The sequence below is a fragment of the Rhipicephalus sanguineus genome, chromosome 7 (genome assembly GCF_013339695.2).
Source record: "Rhipicephalus sanguineus isolate Rsan-2018 chromosome 7, BIME_Rsan_1.4, whole genome shotgun sequence".
NCBI classification, from domain to species: Eukaryota; Metazoa; Arthropoda; class Arachnida; order Ixodida; family Ixodidae; genus Rhipicephalus; species Rhipicephalus sanguineus.
The window spans coordinates 119054143-119074999 of NC_051182.1; the positions used below are offsets into that span (position 1 = coordinate 119054143).

Below are 20857 nucleotides of genomic sequence, written 5' to 3' on the forward strand. Positions count from 1 at the left end.
TGCAGTGTCAACGAAAACTACTGACAGGGAACATGTCTTCAAGGGGTACTGGCAGCATTTTTCGAAGGTGACTTTACTCTGCCATACAAATCTCCTGTATGCAGAGACGGCTATGTGCAAGTGTGAAGCTCAGCAAATCATGATAATATATTTTATTTTGATACTAAAGTCATTTTCCCATGGTGCACCGACCGACATCGACACTAGCTTGACGTCAGGCTACAGTACTAATTCTGGTGACTTCACGCAGCAGTCTGGCTAGTTGTGATGACGTCAGGTACCAAAACTTTCAAAATGGCCACTTATGCGTCACCAACGGAGCCACGGTTCGAAGGAGCCGTGGAAAGCTCGGTGTCGTGCGCGAGCACGTGGCGAGAAGCTCATGCAGTGCTGTGACGTCAGGGTACAGTAGGAACCGAAACTAGCTTTTGAAAACATACCGTAATTACTTTTTCAGGGTGCACTCATGCTAGCAACACGTTTTCTAGGATCCTGTGGGTTTGGTCTTTCATTTGACGCAACAAAAGAACTGAAAATTTTCGTCTCGGTACCCCTTTTCAGCTCAGGAAATGTAAATACGAAGTCTATGAGTGATGCACCCACAAGTACAGGTTGTTTTTACAATGACTGAAGCACTAGTATGCGAAGTCATTTTTGTGGGTTCCACATGTGTATACATCATTCTTCATTTCAAATGACTGTGTAACTGGGCATGCGAGCCACACGAGGAAAAATGCAGCTATGCAATTTAATGAGTGCAAGCATTACTGCATGACTTATGACAGCATCCTCTTTTATAAAATGCTAGGATTTCTAGCGGTCCTCGTGAAAATTTCGGATGCGCACTAAAAGAAAACGCCACACTAACTTTGTCTTCGCAATCGGAGACCTGATCTGCGTGATGGCCTCATCAATTCTAGGCACTGGGGCATTTTCCGAGGCCTTGCCATTCTCCAGGGGCACCACATGCAGACTGTTGCGATAGATGTACACCTGCGAAAAGATGACATGCAAAAAAAGTTTACCAACATGTCAATCAATAGAATTTTCTTTTCTTAAGGCATGCAAATCTTTTCTGCACTGCCGGAATTCATGTATGTAGTTTCGATGAGCCGGTAAGACAAAACAGGGCATCAAGATAAAAAATGTGAGATATTTTGGCTATGACAAACGGTCACAGTTGCTTACTTTGCAAAGCAAAGGCAAGTCTTATTCGGCAGTAATATTGTCCAACGATCTCTTTCAGTGAGATGCCATCGCCCAAGTGAAGATCCAAGCTTCTTTCAAGACCTCGAGGTGCCGACTGATGGTGATGATTGCATGGATGTTAACTATTTATAATGATAGGTTCGTTCGCATTGCAGAGAGCATTGTAATGATCTTAGCTAAAACTGCTGCTTGGGCAAGGCCTTACGTTCAAAGTAATCAATCAGTTGTGAGTTCAGTGCAGTGTGCGCGCATTTCGATACCTGGGTGTTCAGTCTTTCTGCGCTGGCAAAATTTGTCATTGTAATGACACAGTAAGAATTGCAGAAGAATTTTATGAATCTGTCATGCAGGCACTGCAAAAATAAACTTCAAAACGGAGGTTAGGATATATCCCCTGGGTCTGCGCATGCCATCAGCTACACGACATACTGCGTGACTCAGCCGACACTTGTCCAAGTGGATGGCACCTACTAGTGTCAAACATTTTTAGGAACCGAAAAAGGGGGCTGGCCCAGAAATAAGACGCACTCACTCGGTTTTCGCTCGTCTCCGGGTTCAACCACTTTGGAAGGTGGTCAGCAGCCTCTATAAGCAGGAACTCTCCATCCGTATCCTCGACCCTGGGTGGTCAGTGAAAGAGGAAACGCTTACACAGTCTAACCCGCATGTAACCAATTAGTACTGTGTATATAGAACAGTTGTAAAATCCCCTTGAATATATTTTCGGTACGTACATAAAACATCTTGCATTTCGAATTACAGTAAAACCTCGGTGATACGAATCTCGCGGGGTTATTCAAAATATTCGTATCATCCGAAATTCGTATCACCAGAAAAGATGGAAAATTAGTATGCGGCAAAAGAAAGTTGGCATACGTTTTGATTTAGTGTTTCTCGGGGCCGCAGCGACGTCATGAACAGCTCTGAAAGATTGCCAGTAAAGTTTTTAGACGTCAACGATCATACTTGTACTCGTAAATATATGGTGCATGCGCGCGTGTGTAATTAAAGAACCATATGTGTTGTGCCCCGTGACCGCCAGCTGCCCTCTCCTAATCTTACTACGCTTTTCTGCATGACACCAAAGTACTGCGGCGAAAGTGATTTAAGAAGCGCTTTGCACACGATAGATAAGAGGCCAAGCTCCTTCGCGAAGACCGTCCGCTTCGTCCCTTGGGGTCTTCGTACCTGTGCGCTATAGCGTACATTCGTATCAAACGTCGCGGGGTGCAAATCGGTTCGCAACAACCATGCTCCAATACATTGCAGGCTAATGGGCCTTGGCCGGGACCACAGAAAAATTCGTATCACCAAGAAATTCGTAGGAGCCGTGATCGTATCACCGAGGTTTTACTGTACCTACATTATATAGAACTCTTTTGCAATCTCCTTCACGTTCAGTATATCAGGGTTCAACTGTACTCACTGTCATTTTCATTGCAGTGTTCCTTAATGAAGGAAAGCTGTGCAACCTGAATGTGTATGTGACTCAATAGGTTGGTAAACCAAGTTACCATAGGTAACAGGGTCTCATACTGAGATGACTACAGGCAAATCTGGCACTACTATCTAAGCTTGCCACTGGCACAGCATTTCCTTACCATCGTTCTTGGAATAATGTTACACACAAGCCCTCTTTTTTTTTTCATAAATTCAGCTATAAACCTCATCTACAGGATCAAGTAGTGCTTTCACCCCGTTATAGATCATACGAACCACACAGGCAAGATTGGCAGTCTAGTTTGTAAAATTAGTCTTATGTGCATATCCCTGTCTAAGAAATTGGAATTGCCTGTCTACATCAGCTTCAACAATGATACCGCCACAAATTAGTAATTGCTTTAGTTCATTATTTTGCAACATGTTGAGTTGTATACACAAATGTTTCGTTTTAACTGCAGAATCTACTCACAGTTAATGCTGTACGATTTGAAAACAGTCGTGTGCCCTCTTTTGCAGAATTTCTGGTAATCTGTAATAAACCCTTTTGTAAACTGTAAAGCTAGCTTTCCTGCCAGCATGACTTGAGGCTGCACAATCCTTTTTTCAAACAGCTTGTACAAGCGCAGTTTGCTTATATTTCAATACGAAAAATGATACAGCCACCATGATAAAACGTTGGGCAAGCAGAGAGAACAACTCATCTTTGTCTGAACTAAAAATCAAATTTTGTAATTGTACATGCCAAAACTAAAATGTCCTCATGAGGCATGCCGAAGTGGGGGACCTCAGACTAATTTTGACCACCTGGTGTTCTATAGCATACACCTGAATTAAAGTACAGTGGCATTTTTGCCGTTCATGGCCATCAAAATGTGGCCGAGACTCGAACACACGCAATCTTGCTTAACAGTGCGATACAACAGTTGCTAAGCGATCACAACACATCATTGTTTGAACCACGACCAGTGTTGCCATGAGTTGGGAAAATGTTCCCTGCAAAGAAGTGCACTTGAAGATCATGAAAATTGTCACAATTTCCCTCTTTAGTTTTGACACCCATTGGCCCGGCGCATATTTTTCTCTTTGACTCATGTGTGAAGGGTGTGAAGTGCATCGAGTGGTTCCTGTTCGAAGCTTAAGATGTTGGTATTTCATAGTAATAAATGTTCTGTATTTGAGCACACACAAGTGATCCTACATCATTTTCCACAACTTTTCAAGCACTGTGTTCTTGACACTAACGAAACTGCAATCCGATTTCATTTACATGACAGTAAAGCAGTGGCTGTTGTTGAAAATGAAAATGCAAACCCGGCAATTTATTGATTTCAGGCATTAATGTAAGAATGCCACTGCTGATCTGAGTGAACATCGAAAAATCAGTTCATATCATTGAGTTTAAAGCTACACTGCACCAATATTATCTCGGTACGCTCGGTTATCCGCTCTCTTTGGGTGGAGAACGCGCATGCGCAGATTTCGACAAGACGGAGCGGCCCAAATTAAACGTACTGGCATAAGCATGCGGCTATAACCATTAGGATGTTTGCTCATACAGTGTCAACAGACGGTAGCTTCATTTCGCGGAGTTATGTACTCGGAGGTTACTGACACTACAGTTGCCGTTAGATCGCGTCTCGTTAGATGACGAGGAGAGGAGCTGTGCGGGAAAACCCGCTCGTTCAAATGCTCTTGATCATCTGTTGCTATGGCAACGACGTCATTCCAACACCAGGTGAGTCAAGCCGCGCCAAATCGATGACAGTGCGTCACAGGTCGTCTACTCGCTGCGTAGCCTACAGACGAACACATTCGTGGATGGGTACACGGTTTCACAAGATCGAATGAGCGCTCTATTGGCGCACTTAATCGGGAATAATTAAGAGGGAGTCCCTGAGCTTACTTGACGACCAAGTCCTTGTCATCCTTGGTGAGCTCGTAGAGCAGGTACACGACGAACCATTCGTCCTCGACGTTGTCACCGAAGTACGTGCTACCTTCCAGGTGGGGCGGAACACCGTCTACATATAAAAGTGCGGTAAAATAAATATGAAAAGAAAGATACGCCCTTCAATCGAAACCGACGCTCCCCGCGCGAATGCTCTCCTCTCACCTCTTTGTGCGTCGACGACGCACAGGTTGAACTGCTCGTCTTGCCAGATGTAGCTGGTGATGAGGGGTAGGAGCTTGGCCGTGTACAGCTCGGCCCTCTTTTCGAGCTCTAGTCTCGCCTTCACCGGGTTTTCGAGCTTTGGAAACAAATAGTAACGGACAGTATCGTCCGCAATTCGCCTGGCCGCTGCCATGTTTGAATGTGAAACTGCGGCTCGGCTGCTTTCGTTTGTTGGCTTGTTCAGCGCCTCCTCTGGCTTGTTTTGCGACACATTCTCTGCCCTGTAGAGTAGGTCGTGTTTTAAAACAACCGTAGGTCCATTTCTTTGCTGTCAAACATTTTACGGTACATTTGTTTGTTATTAATTTTTTTAAAAAAGGTTTTCACGAGCTGTGCTTGCTAGAACTCTATGCTTGCGAGCTGCTGTGGATAAGAGGCCGAATCATTCATTTCGAGCGTTTGTCTTGTTTTTGTTTTGTCACTACTTTCATCACATGATCGTGTGTTGATGCGGTTGCCGCCTTGCTCTGACGGCATTTGACATCGCATTCGGGCTGGCGACTACATCAACGATCCTCCAACAGTCGTGAGTACAGCGCGAAGAAAATGCTGAAGCCACGGGCGTTGACTCAAGTCCTGTCGCAGGCCAACACGAGCGGCGTGTTGTGCACTCTGTGAGTTCGTGTGTGTGGGTGTGCTCGCGTTTTCCCCTGGTGAACCGCAAGTTTGTCTTGCGCGCGTCATTTGTGATTGATGTGCGGGAAGGTTCTGATGTGGGGGCTTCGTTGTACCAGCGAAACGAGTCTTCGAATTCGTTTCGTTCAATTTTCACGTGTATCGCGTTGTTGCCAGTCGGCAACACCTGTTTTTGCCTGCCCGAAGTGTAGCGCGCTCGCGTCATTTTATTCAAACCTGATGCGCGCGCAGTCACAGATTTAATATTGCTGGACACATAGTCGCGACAGGTAGGCCTCTACTGTGAGCGAACAGCCTGGTTCGGATTAGCGGCCTATCGCTTGTCAACGGTACCGTCACGCGCAACTATCCGATGATCTTATATCATAATAAGATAATCGGATAGTGGACAATTATATCTGTTGGTTTTCATTAAGGTTGTATGTAACAAAGAAAAGCGAGCCCTTAAAATTCCCCTTCATTCGTTCATTCGATGATCTCGTCATACGCGTCGTTATGGCCAAATCTGAACCCGCGGTCCGGCTAGGTGCGGACTTTGCATACACACAGTCATTTTCAGGAAAGGTTGTGAACTTTGCGGTTGTTGCGCCGGTGCCGACACCTACTGCATTCGAAGAACTGGCACTTGCAGATGTAGCCCGCCTTTTGCGGCAGCTTTGCGCTGCGTAGCGGTGATCATGGATGCAAGATAAGCTTGAGGACACTGATTCGATTCCCGGCGGCCGCGCTTCGATGGGGGTGAAATGCAAGAACACCCATTTACTTGACTTACGTGCAATTTAAGGAAACCCGAGGGTCAAATATAATCCGGCGGACCCCCACTGTACTGTCGTGATGGAAGGAAACGCGAACAACGGAAAGCATGGCTTTCTGCCCAGTCGAACTCCAACATGCCTTGACTGTCACTAGGCGAATCTGTGCTTTCAGCCGGCGTCACCGTGCCGCTATAATCTCGCTCTGGCTGGTGCTATCGCACTGCGTGTGTGTTCCGAGTGCCAAGCATGACTGGGAGATGATAAGCACATACGGCACAATAGCGCCAGCCAGAGCACAATACTAGCGCTACGATGATGACGGCTGAAAGCACAGATTTGCCTAGCGACAGTCAAGGCATGTTGGAGTTTGAGTGGGCCGAAAGCCACGGTTTGCATTTCTTTCCATCGCAATAGTGCATGTCTTGCACCCACGTCAGGGCCAGGAATTCTGGGTTACCAGCCGACCATCATCAGGGAACACCTGGGGCAGTAAATGTGCAGAAGCCTTTCTGCAATCACTGTAGACATGGTGCTGTGCATGGTATTTAGGTGCTCGAACCACAGCAGAAGACGTAGTAGTCTAGTCCTTGAAAGGTTGCACACAATCATTGTGACCACATGAAGTCGCTAAGCACAAAGCAGCGCAGTTTGTGGATGGCATGTATCAGGCATGGTGATCTCAATGCTGACCGTGCCAGTGTCCGAGCGTGTGGCGTCCAGTTCGTATCGCATGAGTTTGAAAACCGTTTTCAGTGATTGAAATGCTGGGACACGAGGAAAGGACAGCACAAATTTCATTCCTGGGCAGGCCATCTAAGCTGTGGGAGGAGACGAATCCCGATTGTGCACCAACGTTTATGCTCTGATACAGCGTGCATTGTGACACTGCATGCTATGACCATTTGAAAAGACTCTCCAGCTGAAAGGTGAGGCTCACACGGCAGTAGTCGCGGAGTTGATCAACTGCCGTATGAGCCGGGTTTGTAGCTTTCTGAAGGGACTCAAACTCTTTTGTCACCTGCAAAGTCATGACACTTGTGGAGTAGACTAGGTAATTGATGATGTCCCCATGCATCACTTCAGGCAGATCGTTGACGTCCGCCAGTGTGTTGGCGCCTGGTTGCAGCACATATGGGCTGACATTTGCGCTTTTCGCAGCATATACGGGTCAGTGCACATTTACACTTCTCCCCCATATCAAGTGCGTGCTGAGCCGATTAACTTAGCGTACTTTGCCGCACTAAGCGGCTCTCCACTGGAAGCGGATGGCATTGCGCTGAGAAAGTCACAAAAAACTCCAAAAACACTTCCAGTCGCCAAATGTGTGTATAGTGCTGCACAAAATGAAGCAAACCGAGGCAACAGTTGATCCCCCATTATCACTGCTGCTTCGACAAAGGGACAGTCGTGACGTCATGTGCAAGCCACATATAATGTGCCTCGTAATCACATCTTAGTTATGCTGGCATATAAAACCCCAGATGTCCTTTTATTATTCTGGCTTGGTGTTGAATAAGCACTTAGTTGGCCACTGCGAAATTCACATGTCTTAATGATTTCAAAGAATTTATGGTGGCACTCACAAAAGGTAAAGAAATCTATACACCCCTCTAGAGTCCTCAAAGTATTCCACGTTTAAAAATTTTCAAACTTCATTGCATTCGTCTTATTTGCAGGCTGCTGAACCGTGAGGGCACCTTGCTTGCTTACTCGGGTTATGCAGACAAGGATGCCAAGATGACTGCAGCCATTGCCAGCAGCATTTGGCTGGCCAACGAGAAGAATGCGCATGCTGCCATCAGCGAGGGGCAACTCCGGCTTGTTATCGTTGAGTGTGAGGTAAGGATCCTGCCTCTGGTAGCAACATGGAAAAGCACATCACTTACAACATTGCATTCACTGCGAGCACTAAGGTCCATGTTCTAACTGCAATTGTAGAAGACTACAGCACAGATAGGATGAAGCACAAAGCTGACATTCACCGTACTGCCTAACAACTGACAGTTAGTCAGGCGGGAAGGCATTAAGCACTAACGTATTTGAAGAGAACTGCTCACATGCCTAGATGAACTCGAGGTGCCTTGGCACCCAGAAACAAGGTGATTTTAGGAGAGGATGCAGTGCTTGTACGGCTTAACTTATTTGTGCATACTGTGGGTCCTTCCAGGCCCAAGCAATAGCGCAGACGTGCAATTAAGATAGCAGGTATAGAAATGAGAACAAAGAATGGGGGAAAAGAGCAACAGCTAGGAATGTTGACGCAGTTAAGTGGTCACATATAATCAAGAATGAGGTTTAGTTGAGGTTTGCTTGTTTCTGTTGCAGGAGCAAAAGGCTACTAAGGCCCGACAAAGAGCTCCCGCTCCTGTTTACGTTCAGCACTACGGCACAGATTAAAGCATGTCAGGCACGTAGCCAGGATTTTTTTCAAGGGGGGGGGGGGCAAGGCCTATATGTTCGAAAGAAAGTCTTTTCATGACAAAAAGAAAAAAAAAGTTGCCCGGGAGTACTATGGAAGGCTGGACAAATTGGGGGGGGGGGGGGCTGGGCCCCCCCTTGCCTACGTGCCTGAAGCATGTGAAATACACTAGTCGCATCATATCCAATCAGTGCTACATGTGCAGTATAGACGTAAACATGCTACAACAAAAGCACATTGCCTAAATCAATTAGAGTACTAGTAACATGAAATATAAAAAAATATGTGCATTATACAGAAGTACAGATTAAGCACGAATCTGTAGGTACCATTTCCGAAATTGGAGAAATAAAATAACAGCGATAGATATAAATGAAAGTGTACATTATACAATTCCAAAGAACCAGTAAAATAAGATCCAACATAAAAGGCTGAAATGTGCCCATCATCAAGGCAAGGTATGCCTAGCATACCTTGCACAGGGGTGTTGTTCCCCATGCACGAAATAGTCCATTGTGATAAAGATTGTTCTTGTTTTAAGGTTATCAACTTCAACGTTTATGACACATACGTGACCCTCTGATTAATGCAAAATAGTGAAGTATGGGCTCTACCTGTTGTGAAATGGACATTTTAGCCACTTTCCACCTGTCTCAAATTTGTACTTTTGCCTTCTCCCAGGACTGCTCCAAAGGCAAATTGTATTGATCCCACCCTTGAGATAACGAAGCTAAAGGAATTAATAAAAGAATCACTTTTTCTTTCACTACATCCAGGATGGCCAGGTGGCCATCACCCAGGTTGCCAACCTGCTTCTGTGCCTGCACGCCAAAACCAGCGTGGGACAGGGTCTTCTCCGGGCCAAGGCACGTGCCCTCGTCGAGTACCTTGAGGGTCCCCTGCTCCAGGTTGCAGTGTCATAGCCGAGAAGAGCCGTCAGTAGCCATTGCCCATCAGCAGCGAAATGGGCCCCCTCGTGTAGAGAACTTTTCACGTTGTGTGACTCTTGGTTGGTTGTCATGGTGACGAAGGGGAGTGAGTTGTTGTATTACAGAATGCAAATGAAAGATGAGAACTTTTTCTGGAGGTGAAGTGATACCTGCGAAAAAAAAACAGGTATATCAATAGCACTGGGCCATTAGCCGAGCTGGTACAGTCGGCATGAGGCATTTTTGCTCAGTGAAAGAAACACACCCTGTCTGCCGTCAGTCTTTTTAATTTCCCTATTTGTTTTGTCTCTTTAATTGCGCTAGAATGCCCTGTGATGGCAGGTGTTGTTTTCAAAGATATATCGGAATTCGTAGTTCAGCAGTGCTAAAATTGGATAGAGGGCAGGAAAGAAGCTTCAGATGGAACAACTTCACGGCTCATGTACGTTGTCTTCTGCATCTCATCTATTCCGAGGGCTATTAAATCTTAATTTCCACGCCTACAAGACTGTTACTTACACGACAGATCAGATTCTTCGATTCAGACTACAGACAAATGTTGCCACTAGTAACAGCTCTCATGCAAGCTGAATCAACAATTCCGTTCATCACGCGCGTCCATGTTTACCATCTCCTAGCCAAGCCCTTCTGTTTGATTTCAGTGCTGAAATGATACTTTCCTGATGCTTTTGCATAACTTTTCTGTTTTGCCTAAAATTGTTTCCTTTATTTTGTGTGTGTGTGCTTGAGCATGTGCATTCCTAAAATGAGCCACAACTATATTTTTAACCATATCTCACTGAACTTGGAATAGCTTATTCTCTCGATAATTGGAATTAAAGTGCGTGGTTCCAAAAATTTTGACTTGACCTTTGGTTTACCTTAGATGATCTGCATGATATTATGCAGGTCTAGCGACTTTTGCAACTCGCACTGTAGGCTCTAAGTGTATTGTTGCAAGTGTGGACACATTGGGAGAGAGATAAGCAAGAAACGGGATCAGTACGTTAATGTTAAGCCATATTACTGGCAGGTTGCTTCTACAGGGTGATTCTTTTAGAACAGACCTATTTCAGTGGGCTGCAGTTTTGCTACAAAGTATCAGATTTTAATACAGTTTGCGGCAAAACATTCAGGAAGGACAAAAATTTGATGGCTTGTCCCATTTTTTGATGTGCAATGCCAAGAAACGAGAATAACTTAGAGATAATCAAAACCGTGCAAAATGCTTATACTGGGAGGGGTGGCTTGCGCCTATGAAACTTTAAAAAGTCTGATTGCAGTGCGGCATGCCAAACATGACTAGTAAACGTTTGTAAAGGTTATACAGGTTTATAATCACTTATCCTACAGCAGACGTTCAAATCACCACCCGAAAAGTCAGACTGCTCTCACTTCAGCAGTATGCAGTACCTCATTGTATGGAATTCCACGGAATGTCACGCTTTTCATTATTTCTTATTCTTTTTTTGCTGCATTGCACATCAAAGAACGGTGCGGGCCATTAAATTTTTATCCTTCATTAATATTTTGCCGCAAGCCGTAATAAAGTCGAGTAATTTATAACAAAAGTACGGCCCAATAAAATAGGTCAGTTCTAATTGTAGTAAAAGCATGACCTGAAGTTTAAGCTGGACGTGACAGAAGTATAGAAGGCGGGTGGAAACACTGGCTTTGCAATGATTTACCTTATTAAGAGCCTATCAAGGCATTACTACATTAGGGTGGCAGTAAAAATGCAGTGCATTAATCAATACTATGTTTCATTAAACAACATTTAAATATATATATGACATTAGCAAAAACCAGTATTAGCATTTCCAAATGTATTAGTTAAAACAATAATACAGTTGGGAGATATTTTAATGGTAAGAGAGCATTGAGATTTAACTGCAAAGTCACGTGAATTCTGAGGCACATCTGCATCAAAACATTCTAACCTGCCCGATCACTGTGACGTGCCACTTTCAAGCAATCTTGTTTTGACACTGCTACTCTTGCATGGTTTGCGCTTCATTTGCGCTCGATAAGTTCAATGCCGATCAACCTCACTAACAATCAGAACTTACGGGGATGGGCACTTCATTTTTAATGGGATGATGTGCAGAACAGAGTACGTGTACTACACTCTAGATTCTTTTTTTTTTTTTGCATGTGCTGCTGTGTCCACACTTCAGGAAAGTTGTAGCTTATAGTTTTCCTTTTTTTTCTGAATAGATGGGGCTTCTTTAGTGAGGTCCCTGCCTAAACCAAAGAATCCTCCGTTAATTTCGACGGCTGGCTCGAGTGTCTCAATGCGATATTCTAGCGACACAGGAGGTTCGAAGGCCCAGTACCTGACAGATCGAGAGTGCATACTTGCCAGTGTTTTTGTCCGAACATAAGACTGCTGCTGGAACGACTGACGTTCCTCGGACCTTGATACTCAAAAAGAGCAGCCTTAGAAACTACTACTGCCACGGAGAAGCACACTTGGCAGGTTGCGTGCGGTTGCCACTGAGTTTGTACGTACAGGAGTGTTTGTTGTGGACGGCTGTTGCTTTGCACGTTGGGAATAAAGTTTATGTTGTCCCGAGTTGCAATGTTTTCACTGCCTTAGTTTTGGCGCAGAGCCTCACTATGCGAGACGTTCTTGCTTAATGCTGAACGAATAAAGCAGTCAAGAAGACGACGGACAAGGGAAATAAGTGGCACACTCAACAACTTCCAGTCATGAATGCCACTCCTCTCCCTTGTCTGTCGTCGTTTTGACTTGTTTATTCGTTCAGCATTATGTACCAACTGACTCAGACTTCAACCTAACTTCTTGCTTAAGCTGTGCTAGTTTGGTTTCGCCTTACAGCAAATATTGTGCCTAAGCTTTGCAGGCAACATTTACACAGGTTCACACGTCCTTTGACGCAACCAGCATTCGTAAAGTTTTCCCTAGAAGCGATTGGTGCGTACGGAACGTACACAGGATGAGCGCGAACTGTCACAGTTGTAACTTATTTTTGTGTGAGCAGCGCGCTCCTTTCGCAAAAACGGCCGCTGCAGTGAGCGAAGTGACCTCCGTGCTCTCAACGCAAACTTGCGGTAAGAGCACAAGACGTACAAACCACAGCCATCAAGAGATAAGCGCGCGCACGAGCGACCACGCCCTGTAGAGGCGCGCACTCATCGCGACGCGTGGGGCGTCGATCTTTAAAGCGCGCTCTTCTAGGGGCTTTACGCTCTTCGAGCCCTTTGCGCCATCTCGCTATGATAACGAACACACGCTGATGTACCTCCGATATCTGAGTACCGCCACCGGCAAATGGTGTATATAAATAGCTCGCCGTTAGCATGGCGAAGAACGTGCCGTCTGTGGCAATCCAGGTTTCTAGAGTGGAGTCGTTGTTACACATGCCAAATTTTTAACATGCAGTCAGCTCAGGCCCGTAGCCAGGGGGGGGGGGGGGGGGGGGGCGCCCCCTCCCGAAATTTTTATGATACATGGTGTTTTACCAAAATAATAATGAAAATAGGTGTTTTTCTCAAATAGTCAAGGTTTTCAGCAAGTGCCCCCCCCCCCCCCCCGCCCGAAAAAAATTCCTGGCTACGGGCCTGAGTCAGCCTGGTTTACGATTATTGTGTGAAAATACTTGTGTGAGGCAATAAAGAAAACAAAAGTGCCGTGTGGCCTAATCGTATCGCGCACTGCGGATCGAGGGGTCGTAAGTTCGACTCCCGGTGACGGTACTTCTTCTTCTAGCTTTTTTCTTTGCCATATGTTAGTCTTTATATTTTACAACGTGATATCCGTGACGGAAAATACATCAGTGGAGCCGTGGTTGGACACCGGCATAAAACACTTTCGTGTTAAAATATTTTGAGCAACAGCGGTCCCGTTGGAGCTACATATACTGACGAATTTCAAACGGATTGCTTTGGTAAGCTTCACTGCAGCATCGTTATGCCATGCTGCAATGCTCACTAATAGTGAAAACTGTCTTGCGCTAAAGCATGCTACTTGGTACCTGGGATCCTTATATCGAATTATCGATATATAGCATTATGACAACAATAGGAATTATGGGGTCTCTGGGTCCATAGGTAGCCCAACATCGGCATCACTGCGCTTGTGAAAAATGTCGCATGTGCAGAGGATATAGATCCGTACTTATGCCAGGGGCGTAGCCAGAAATTTTTTTCGGGGGGAGGGGGGGGTTCAACCATACTTTGTGTATGTTCATGCGTGCGTTTGTATGTGTGCGTGTATATATACTAAAGCAAAACTGAAAAATTTCGGGGGGGGGGGGGTTGAACCCTCCCCCCCCTTGGCTACGCCCCTGACTTATGCAATTATGTGAGTCCTTATGAGCGGGTTCCGCATATCCGGGAATGTATACGGAGTCCGCATGATACGCATTCATTACCGACGAAACACACAGCCTCTAAAGAACGTCCCTACAAATGTCTTGATGCGTGAAGATCTAAAATGGACATTTTTAGAAATGTGTCTTTTGCACCTCAAGTGTGTTTGCATGCTGCTTATTAGCATTTTGAAGCAACTACTTACGGTGTCGCCATAGTCCATTCTGCCAAGAAAGTTCATAACGTCTACTTCAAGACCTCCTTTAGACATTTTGTCTGAAAGCGCATGCCATGCCTCAAGGATTTTTTTTTAATGTTTTCTTTAGAAGCTCAAAAAATGCTAGAATGATGTCGAAAGAGCCATGACTCGGTTTTATCTTTAAAAACAGTGCGGACAAAAACCTCACTAATTAGTTTCACCACTAAAAAGGAGTATAACCACTGATATACTATCAACAGTTGGGTGAGTATATTCCTTTCAACCCATGGTGCTCACAACGCAATGGCTAACGGCGCCTTTCACGTCGTACGTTCGGACGACACTTTTTGTCTGTTAGTGAAATTCATGCGCCTGTCTTTTGGTCAGTACTACCGAAACTATTTTAGTTGTCTTGTAATTAAAATGTTAAATATTACAGTTATTTGCTGGTGGTTGAATTTTCGTCGTTGTACAATGAAACTATGGAGGACGCCCCAGTGCGAATCGTAAATCGGACTTACTCGTCCTATTTTGGGCCCTTGTGTGTGCGTGCGAGCGAGCACTTGTTTGTTCGCTACACACCCTGTCGGCCAGTCGCTGGCATAAATAATGTACAGCGCCCTTCTACCATAGGTGCCTCGCCTGTGATTGCAATTATGACTGTCATTTATAAATGCAAGCCAGCATTTTATCCCGCATGTAATTGCAAATCTGACTTCCGAATGACTAGATGCTCTATACTCTAAATGTGGTAACCGATTAATAAATGTGATTTTGTGCACCGATAGTAAGGGTTACCAAGTTTAGAATTTATGCACTCAAAGCTAATGTAACCCTAATTTTATAGGTGCACAAAATCACATTTATCGGTTACCACGTCGTGTATTACGTATTGTAAATCATATCTACCTTTCTTGCTGTTTGTTGTATGCAGTTTTTCTTTGCTGCATTTTTTACAAGAAATTGGGCTCGAGACAGTGCCATCTGTGGGAGCCACTGCAATTTCGCTCTGAGGCCTGGAGTGCTTGCGGAACTTGAATTTATGTTGCTGCCGCAGCAATCAGCTTCATATTCTGCGGTCACGTGCTGTTGTACATTGTGCAACATTCGTTTGTGCTTTATACATTAATCAAGCCGCTTTCACAAGATCACAGCGTAATTTATTGCTGCATATAAGCATGCATGGTTACTTATGTGTCATACACTAAAAGTAATTTGTGAAGTACATGTTAATTCTACGCATGTTCAGATTTATTATTTGTTCAATAGCAAGCCGATGTAGTCTGTGTGAAACTTGGATATATTTGGTATGATGAAGTTGCCATTAATTTTGCTTGTACGGGACACTGTGTTATGAAAATTTATAAGACAAGGGTGGATGAACGGGCATGTCGGTAATGTTGCTCGATTCTTTGCACGACGGCTGACATAAGAAATGAGAGAAAGGACACGAAAGAACTTTGTTGGTGCTCTTTCCTCTCCCTCCATTCCCTAACTTCGTATGTTAGTCGTTAGGCTGCTAAGCAAACATGCGCTCTAAAGACAGTTATATTATCTAACAAAACTCTGAAGACGTCTAAAAATTCTTAGATTGATCTTGTCAAGACGTTTTTTTAGACAAGTTTTAGCGTGGCATTAGCAGGTCTTGCTGATCGTCCGATATACTACAGCTACAGAGTGTCTTGACCAGGACAACTATTAGACTTTTCAAATATCCGTGCAAGACGTCTTTAGACGTAAAATAGCTTATCTTGTGTTTCACGGGTACGTGCGGCTTCCGTACCAAAAAAATGCTCCATGTATATTGCATGTGTTCATTGTATTGTATGTGTTCCATAGAGACGGATTATGGTATTACGGAGCCCGTATGTTACGTTCCGTATGTGCGGCTTCTGTGCCAAATAACTTAATTTCCATCTATATAGAATTATTGTCACACATCGTCCGCATATGGGTTCCATATGACAAATAATAATGGCATTACGGAGTCCGCATGTTACCGGTTCCACATGTGCGGCTTCTGTGCCAAATAATTTCCATTTCTATAGAATTATGGTCACTCGGAGTCCACATGGTACGAGTTCCAACTTCCACATGTGCGGCTTCCGTACCAAATATTGCTCCATATATGTATAGGGGGTTCCACATAGACGGATTATGGTATTACGGAGTCCACATGGTACTGGTTGCATATGTGCGGCTTCCGTGCCAAATAATTTCATCTATATGGGACTGTGATCACACGTCGGAGTCCGCGTGATACGGGTTCCACATTTCAGGCTTCCGTACCAAACATGTATATGAAATGGACCTTTCCCGATGCTCTCTCGGCGAGGTCCCAGGTGAAAATGATTCCCATTCCCAGCTGGGTTATGAAACCTGGAAATCTTTCCAGGCTGGAAATTTTCCCAGCTGGAAACGGAAAAATTTCCAGCCTGGACAAATTTCCAGGTTCCATAACCCAGCTGGGAATGGAAATATTTCCTGCTGGGAATGGAAATATTCCCAGCAAATATTTCCAGCAGGAAATGGCAAAATTTCCAGTTGGAATCCTTCATTACCAGCTGGAAATGAAAGAATTTCCAGATTTGACCTCGCGGCTATCGCATGCGCTTTAGCATGGTTCCTACAGGACCTGTTCGTCCAGTGAACTGCACACAGTCAAAGAACATGGTGGTGAAATTTAACGGCATTTATTTTAACAGCATTTATCTGAACGCTTGTAGCAAGTGTTGGAACATATCTCGAGATGAAGAATGAGTTTGCTCATATCCTCGTACACCACCTGAAAAAAAATATTTATACATAGTGAGCGAACATCAAATCCACAATGATCCATAAAACGCAATTCTACCAAAAGTATAGTTTTACCAAATCACATGAACAGCATCAATACAGCTTTCAAAAGCAGTACCACAATACAAAGTCAATGCAGTGCAAAGCAAAGGTGAGCAAGATCTGATGAGCACTGCGGTGCTAAGTAACGATTATTATATCGACCTTAAACTACTCCGAATAGCCGTCTAATGAGTTCACTCGAACACATGTAATTACTCGCGTTTGTTGCATAGACGCATGCGCACCAGTAGGCGCAAGCATTTCACGGCACAGGGCTATTGGAGACAAAAGCTGCTTACACAAAGCGGCCTGTAGCGTACTTCGCGCATATATAAACATTACACACAGCCAGGTAACGCGACACCATGATAACGAAGCCCACAAACATTCGGGACAAACGTTCACTTATACTTGAAATATATAAGTGCAACTTACCTCAAAATGGAACACTCAGAGCTGAGAAAATCGCTGTCCCTTGATCGGCGCTGGTGTATCCAAGACATCGCACGCAGTACAGCAATAAAAACCGCTTGAACATGCTGGTCATCACTCGTAACACTTTCCAGAGATAAACCTGACCAAAAATAACTATTCCATGCAACTGTCACACAGATATTCATCAAGGAAACACCCTAGACTATCGAACACCGAGCACACACACTGTACAGATGTCACCACGACTGGTCGCCATGTGCTGTTCGAAACTGTGGCTGACTGCGGCGACATAATAATTTATGCGGTGTATTGGACCGCTGTCTTTGATGGTATTAACCTTAAAAAAAGGAATACATTTTTTGTATGCCGTATTTACAATACAGAGTAGGTTATTATTTAGCATTAACGTCATAGAAATGATACGAGAATAGAGCTACTGAGATGCCAACAAACATCGCGGCAGTGCGGCCAGGTGCGGCCGGTGCGGCGTTTTTCATGGCCGCGGCGTCGGAGAGAGCAAGTTGTGGGATTCAAAGAACTTTTTTCTTTTTTTTTTTTTGCAAGCTTGGCTTTTGCAGACCCCGAAAAATGATCTCGCGGACCCTCATTTGAGAACCACTGTTCTAAGTCCTGTCTAAATGCACGGTCTGCATTATACACTTAATCTGCTATCGCTTGTATGCAGATCAATCTTTGGGCAGCTGGAATCACTTCCTCGCTCAAACAGGAAAATTTCATGCTGAGCAAAATATTTCCCAACTGAAGATGGAAAAATTTCCAGCTGGAAATATAACTTCCCAACTGGAACTGGAAACTTCAAGCTGGAAATGGCTTTCCAGTCGGAAATTATTTCCATATCCATGCTGGAAATACGATTTCCAGCCTGGAATGGTCTTCATTACCAGCTGGAAATACAATTTCCAGCTGGGAATGGAAAATTTCCAGCCTGAAGAGCCGTTTCCAGCTGAAAACCAGGCTGGAAACCCGATTTCCAGCTGGGAATTCACATGCCATTTTCATGTGGGGTGGGAAGCCGCTTTGCGCAGCTTCAAGCTCGCCGACCAACTCTGGGCAATCCAGTAGGCCCGCGAAGCGGCCGCGAGGCAACCCATGAAACACAAAAGACGTCTAAAAAACGTCTTGAACGGCTAGCTGAAAGGGCTAATAGAACACAGTTATAATAGCTTGTTTTTTTTATTTCTAAAGTCACTATAGCAAAATTACTAAAACGTCTAAAGAACGTCTTAGCTTATCTTGTCAAGACGTTTGTCAAGGCGTATTAGCATATCCGACGGCCGGATAGCCATCTACGGCTAGAGGATGTCTTGAGTCACGCACACACCCACACACGAGCTATAACCCGCAGGAGAACAAGATTACCGGAAATAGGGCGAGTCCGTCTGGCTTACGATTCGCACCGGCTCGTCCTCCATACGTATACATAGCTGGCATTGACGTCATCGTGGCCGCCATCTTTGCGAACCAACTAGTTGAGAGGCAGGGAGAACTCTTGCTCGAACGCGCGGAGCAAGAAACGGTGACATCAGATTAGTTCCGGTGCCCCCTCCAATCCTTTGTGTTCCCCGTTGGCGCAGCTGGCGAACAGAAGAAAGCGGGGAAAGCACAAAAGAACGCGCGCGGAGGGACTGGGTGTACTCCACTGAAACGATCACTCTAATGAGATAAAAAAGTCACGGTGGCCGCCATGTTTGTGAACCAGCGCAGAGAACCTGTCTGTGACGTCACGTGCAAGCTATATAGTTTCGCGTTCGACCAATTAAGACTCAACCACTAGCAAAGAACTGCCACATTTAACGTCTTAATTACAAGGCAGCTAAAAAGTTCCAGCAGTAATGACGAAAAGTGAGGCGCACTTAATTTCAGTTACCGAAAGAAGTATCGTACGTTATCCGAATAGCTGTTCCTAGCTACAACGAAGGTGGCGGCAAGCAGATCCGGCCATTGTTGTAACGAACCCATGATTCGAATTTGTAGGCGCAAAGAAGACACGGACGAGAAGGGAGACACACACACAGGGCGCCTTCTCCCTTCTCTCCCTTATCGTCCGTGTCTTCTTTGCGCCTACAAATTCGAATCATGCATTACCAACACGCCCAGTTGCTCACCCTCACATTGTAACGAACTGTCGGCGAAAAATTTGAACGCAATAGCGAAATCCGGCCCCTGGTGCGCACTTCAACCACTAAGTGCATACTTATTAATGTGTATTGTTACACACACACGCACACAGACACACACACGCGCGCGCGCGAGAATGGTACATTACGTACATACAGGTTTTTGATCTAAAGCAAGAGTCGCATGGCCTCCAAGATGTACGCCGCGCGCTTGCCATCTCGGAGGCCATGAAGAGTCTCACAATGCCTCACAGATGGCAGCACATTATCTAGCGTTTTGCTTGATCAACGCCTCCTCTGGAAAAGGCGGCATTGGCTTGATATGTTTTCCGCTAGATGGACATAGTTGTCCATTTCCTTTCTCGATTTTTCGCTCACAACCAACGGTCCCCGCGGTCCCGACACCGCCGACGGAATTTCTGCGACACGAGCTCTCTATTGTTTCACGAAACAGCAGTGGCGTAGGCAGAAATTTATAGTGGCGGGGGGGGGGGGGGGGGGGGGGGGGGGGGGGGGGGGGGGGGGGGGGGGGGGCTCTATCTCCTGGCTACGCCATTGCGAAACACTGATGGAAAATATGCGGCAAACGGCATGAGCGCAGTTACTTGATGCCAGATACAGCCTGCAGTGAAACCATACATAAAAGCTGGAAACGCTACAACAAAGCGCAATACGATGACCGCCGAGCTGTTGCCAGCGCAAAAACGACGCCTCCGCAATCGCCGTGCACGATAGTGAAGAACACGTTTCAACATGAGTGCCGCCGAAGCTGATTGCACGGTGCGCTGCGTGCGTGCCTGCGTTTTGCTCCTGTTGTCTTTCGCTGCTTTGGTCGCGTTATCTGTTGATAGTAATATAACCTACAGGTATACATCGCGTTGCGGTGTGAAACCAATTATTTTGGGGGCTTTCTGCGTCATTTGTTTGAGTAAAATCGACGGTCACCGCTCTTTTGACATGCCGTTTTGGCATATTGGCCCTTCTCGACAAAACATTCGAAGAATCATTGACGTAGGCGTCGTGCACTCGCACTTTCAGAAATGTCTAAAAAATCTCCCGAAGTAGTAAACTTGTTTGGCAAAATAGATTCTGACTATGTAGCTGTAGCAAATGCTAGTAAACAGTATGCAAGCACATCTGAGGCGCAAGTGTTACAGTAAAAAAACAAAATGTCTACTTTAGGTCTTCTCGTAGACCAAGACATCTGTAGACGTTTGTAGCCGTTTCGAGACGTTTTGTGTTTCGTGGGATTTTATCTGCAAATTATAAGAAAAATGGATGCGCCAGAAAAATAGCCAGAAAGTAACCATGAAGCCAACCTGAAATTTCTGTCGCCAGACAGAGCCAT

General features: G+C 45.1%; 2 protein-coding genes across 4 annotated transcripts in view; one reads left to right on the plus strand and one right to left on the minus strand.

The window, feature by feature from the left end:
- Positions 1 to 4968, minus strand: part of LOC119399796 (protein ecdysoneless homolog) — a 33108-nt gene extending 28140 nt beyond the window's left edge. For both annotated transcript variants that reach the window (XM_037666639.2, XM_037666638.2), the window contains exons 1-4: positions 4766 to 4968; positions 4556 to 4673; positions 1742 to 1829; positions 869 to 993 (exon numbers count right to left, since the gene is read on the minus strand). In XM_037666639.2, the coding sequence (XP_037522567.1) occupies positions 869 to 993; positions 1742 to 1829; positions 4556 to 4673; positions 4766 to 4958 (524 nt within the window). In that variant the 5' untranslated portion in view covers positions 4959 to 4968. The remainder of the gene's footprint in view (positions 1 to 868; positions 994 to 1741; positions 1830 to 4555; positions 4674 to 4765) is intronic.
- A 250-nt stretch (positions 4969 to 5218) lies between these two features.
- Positions 5219 to 12139, plus strand: LOC119399797 (ragulator complex protein LAMTOR2). Of its 2 annotated transcripts, XR_005184963.1 has the most exons (4): positions 5219 to 5439; positions 7893 to 8055; positions 9412 to 10570; positions 10701 to 12139. XR_005184963.1 is itself a non-coding variant. In XM_037666640.1 (3 exons), exons 1-3 carry the CDS (start codon positions 5372 to 5374, stop codon positions 9556 to 9558), a joined length of 378 nt encoding a protein of 125 aa, XP_037522568.1. In that variant the 5' UTR covers positions 5219 to 5371; the 3' UTR covers positions 9559 to 12139. The 2 variants fall into 2 exon arrangements, 1 of the variants encoding a protein (XP_037522568.1); XM_037666640.1 differs by having other exon boundaries at positions 9412 to 12139.
- Positions 12140 to 20857: the final 8718 nt, after the last annotated feature.

Excerpts from the sequence above, each read along its gene's own strand:
- LOC119399797 (XM_037666640.1), top strand. The coding sequence starts at position 5,372 with ATGCTGAAGCCACGGGCGTTGACTCAAGTCCTGTCGCAGGCCAACACG. Across the intron at positions 5,440-7,892 it reads AGCGGCGTGTTGTGCACTCT|GCTGCTGAACCGTGAGGGCA; the intron begins GTGAGTTCGTGT and ends TCTTATTTGCAG. Across the intron at positions 8,056-9,411 it reads TTGTTATCGTTGAGTGTGAG|GATGGCCAGGTGGCCATCAC; the intron begins GTAAGGATCCTG and ends CACTACATCCAG.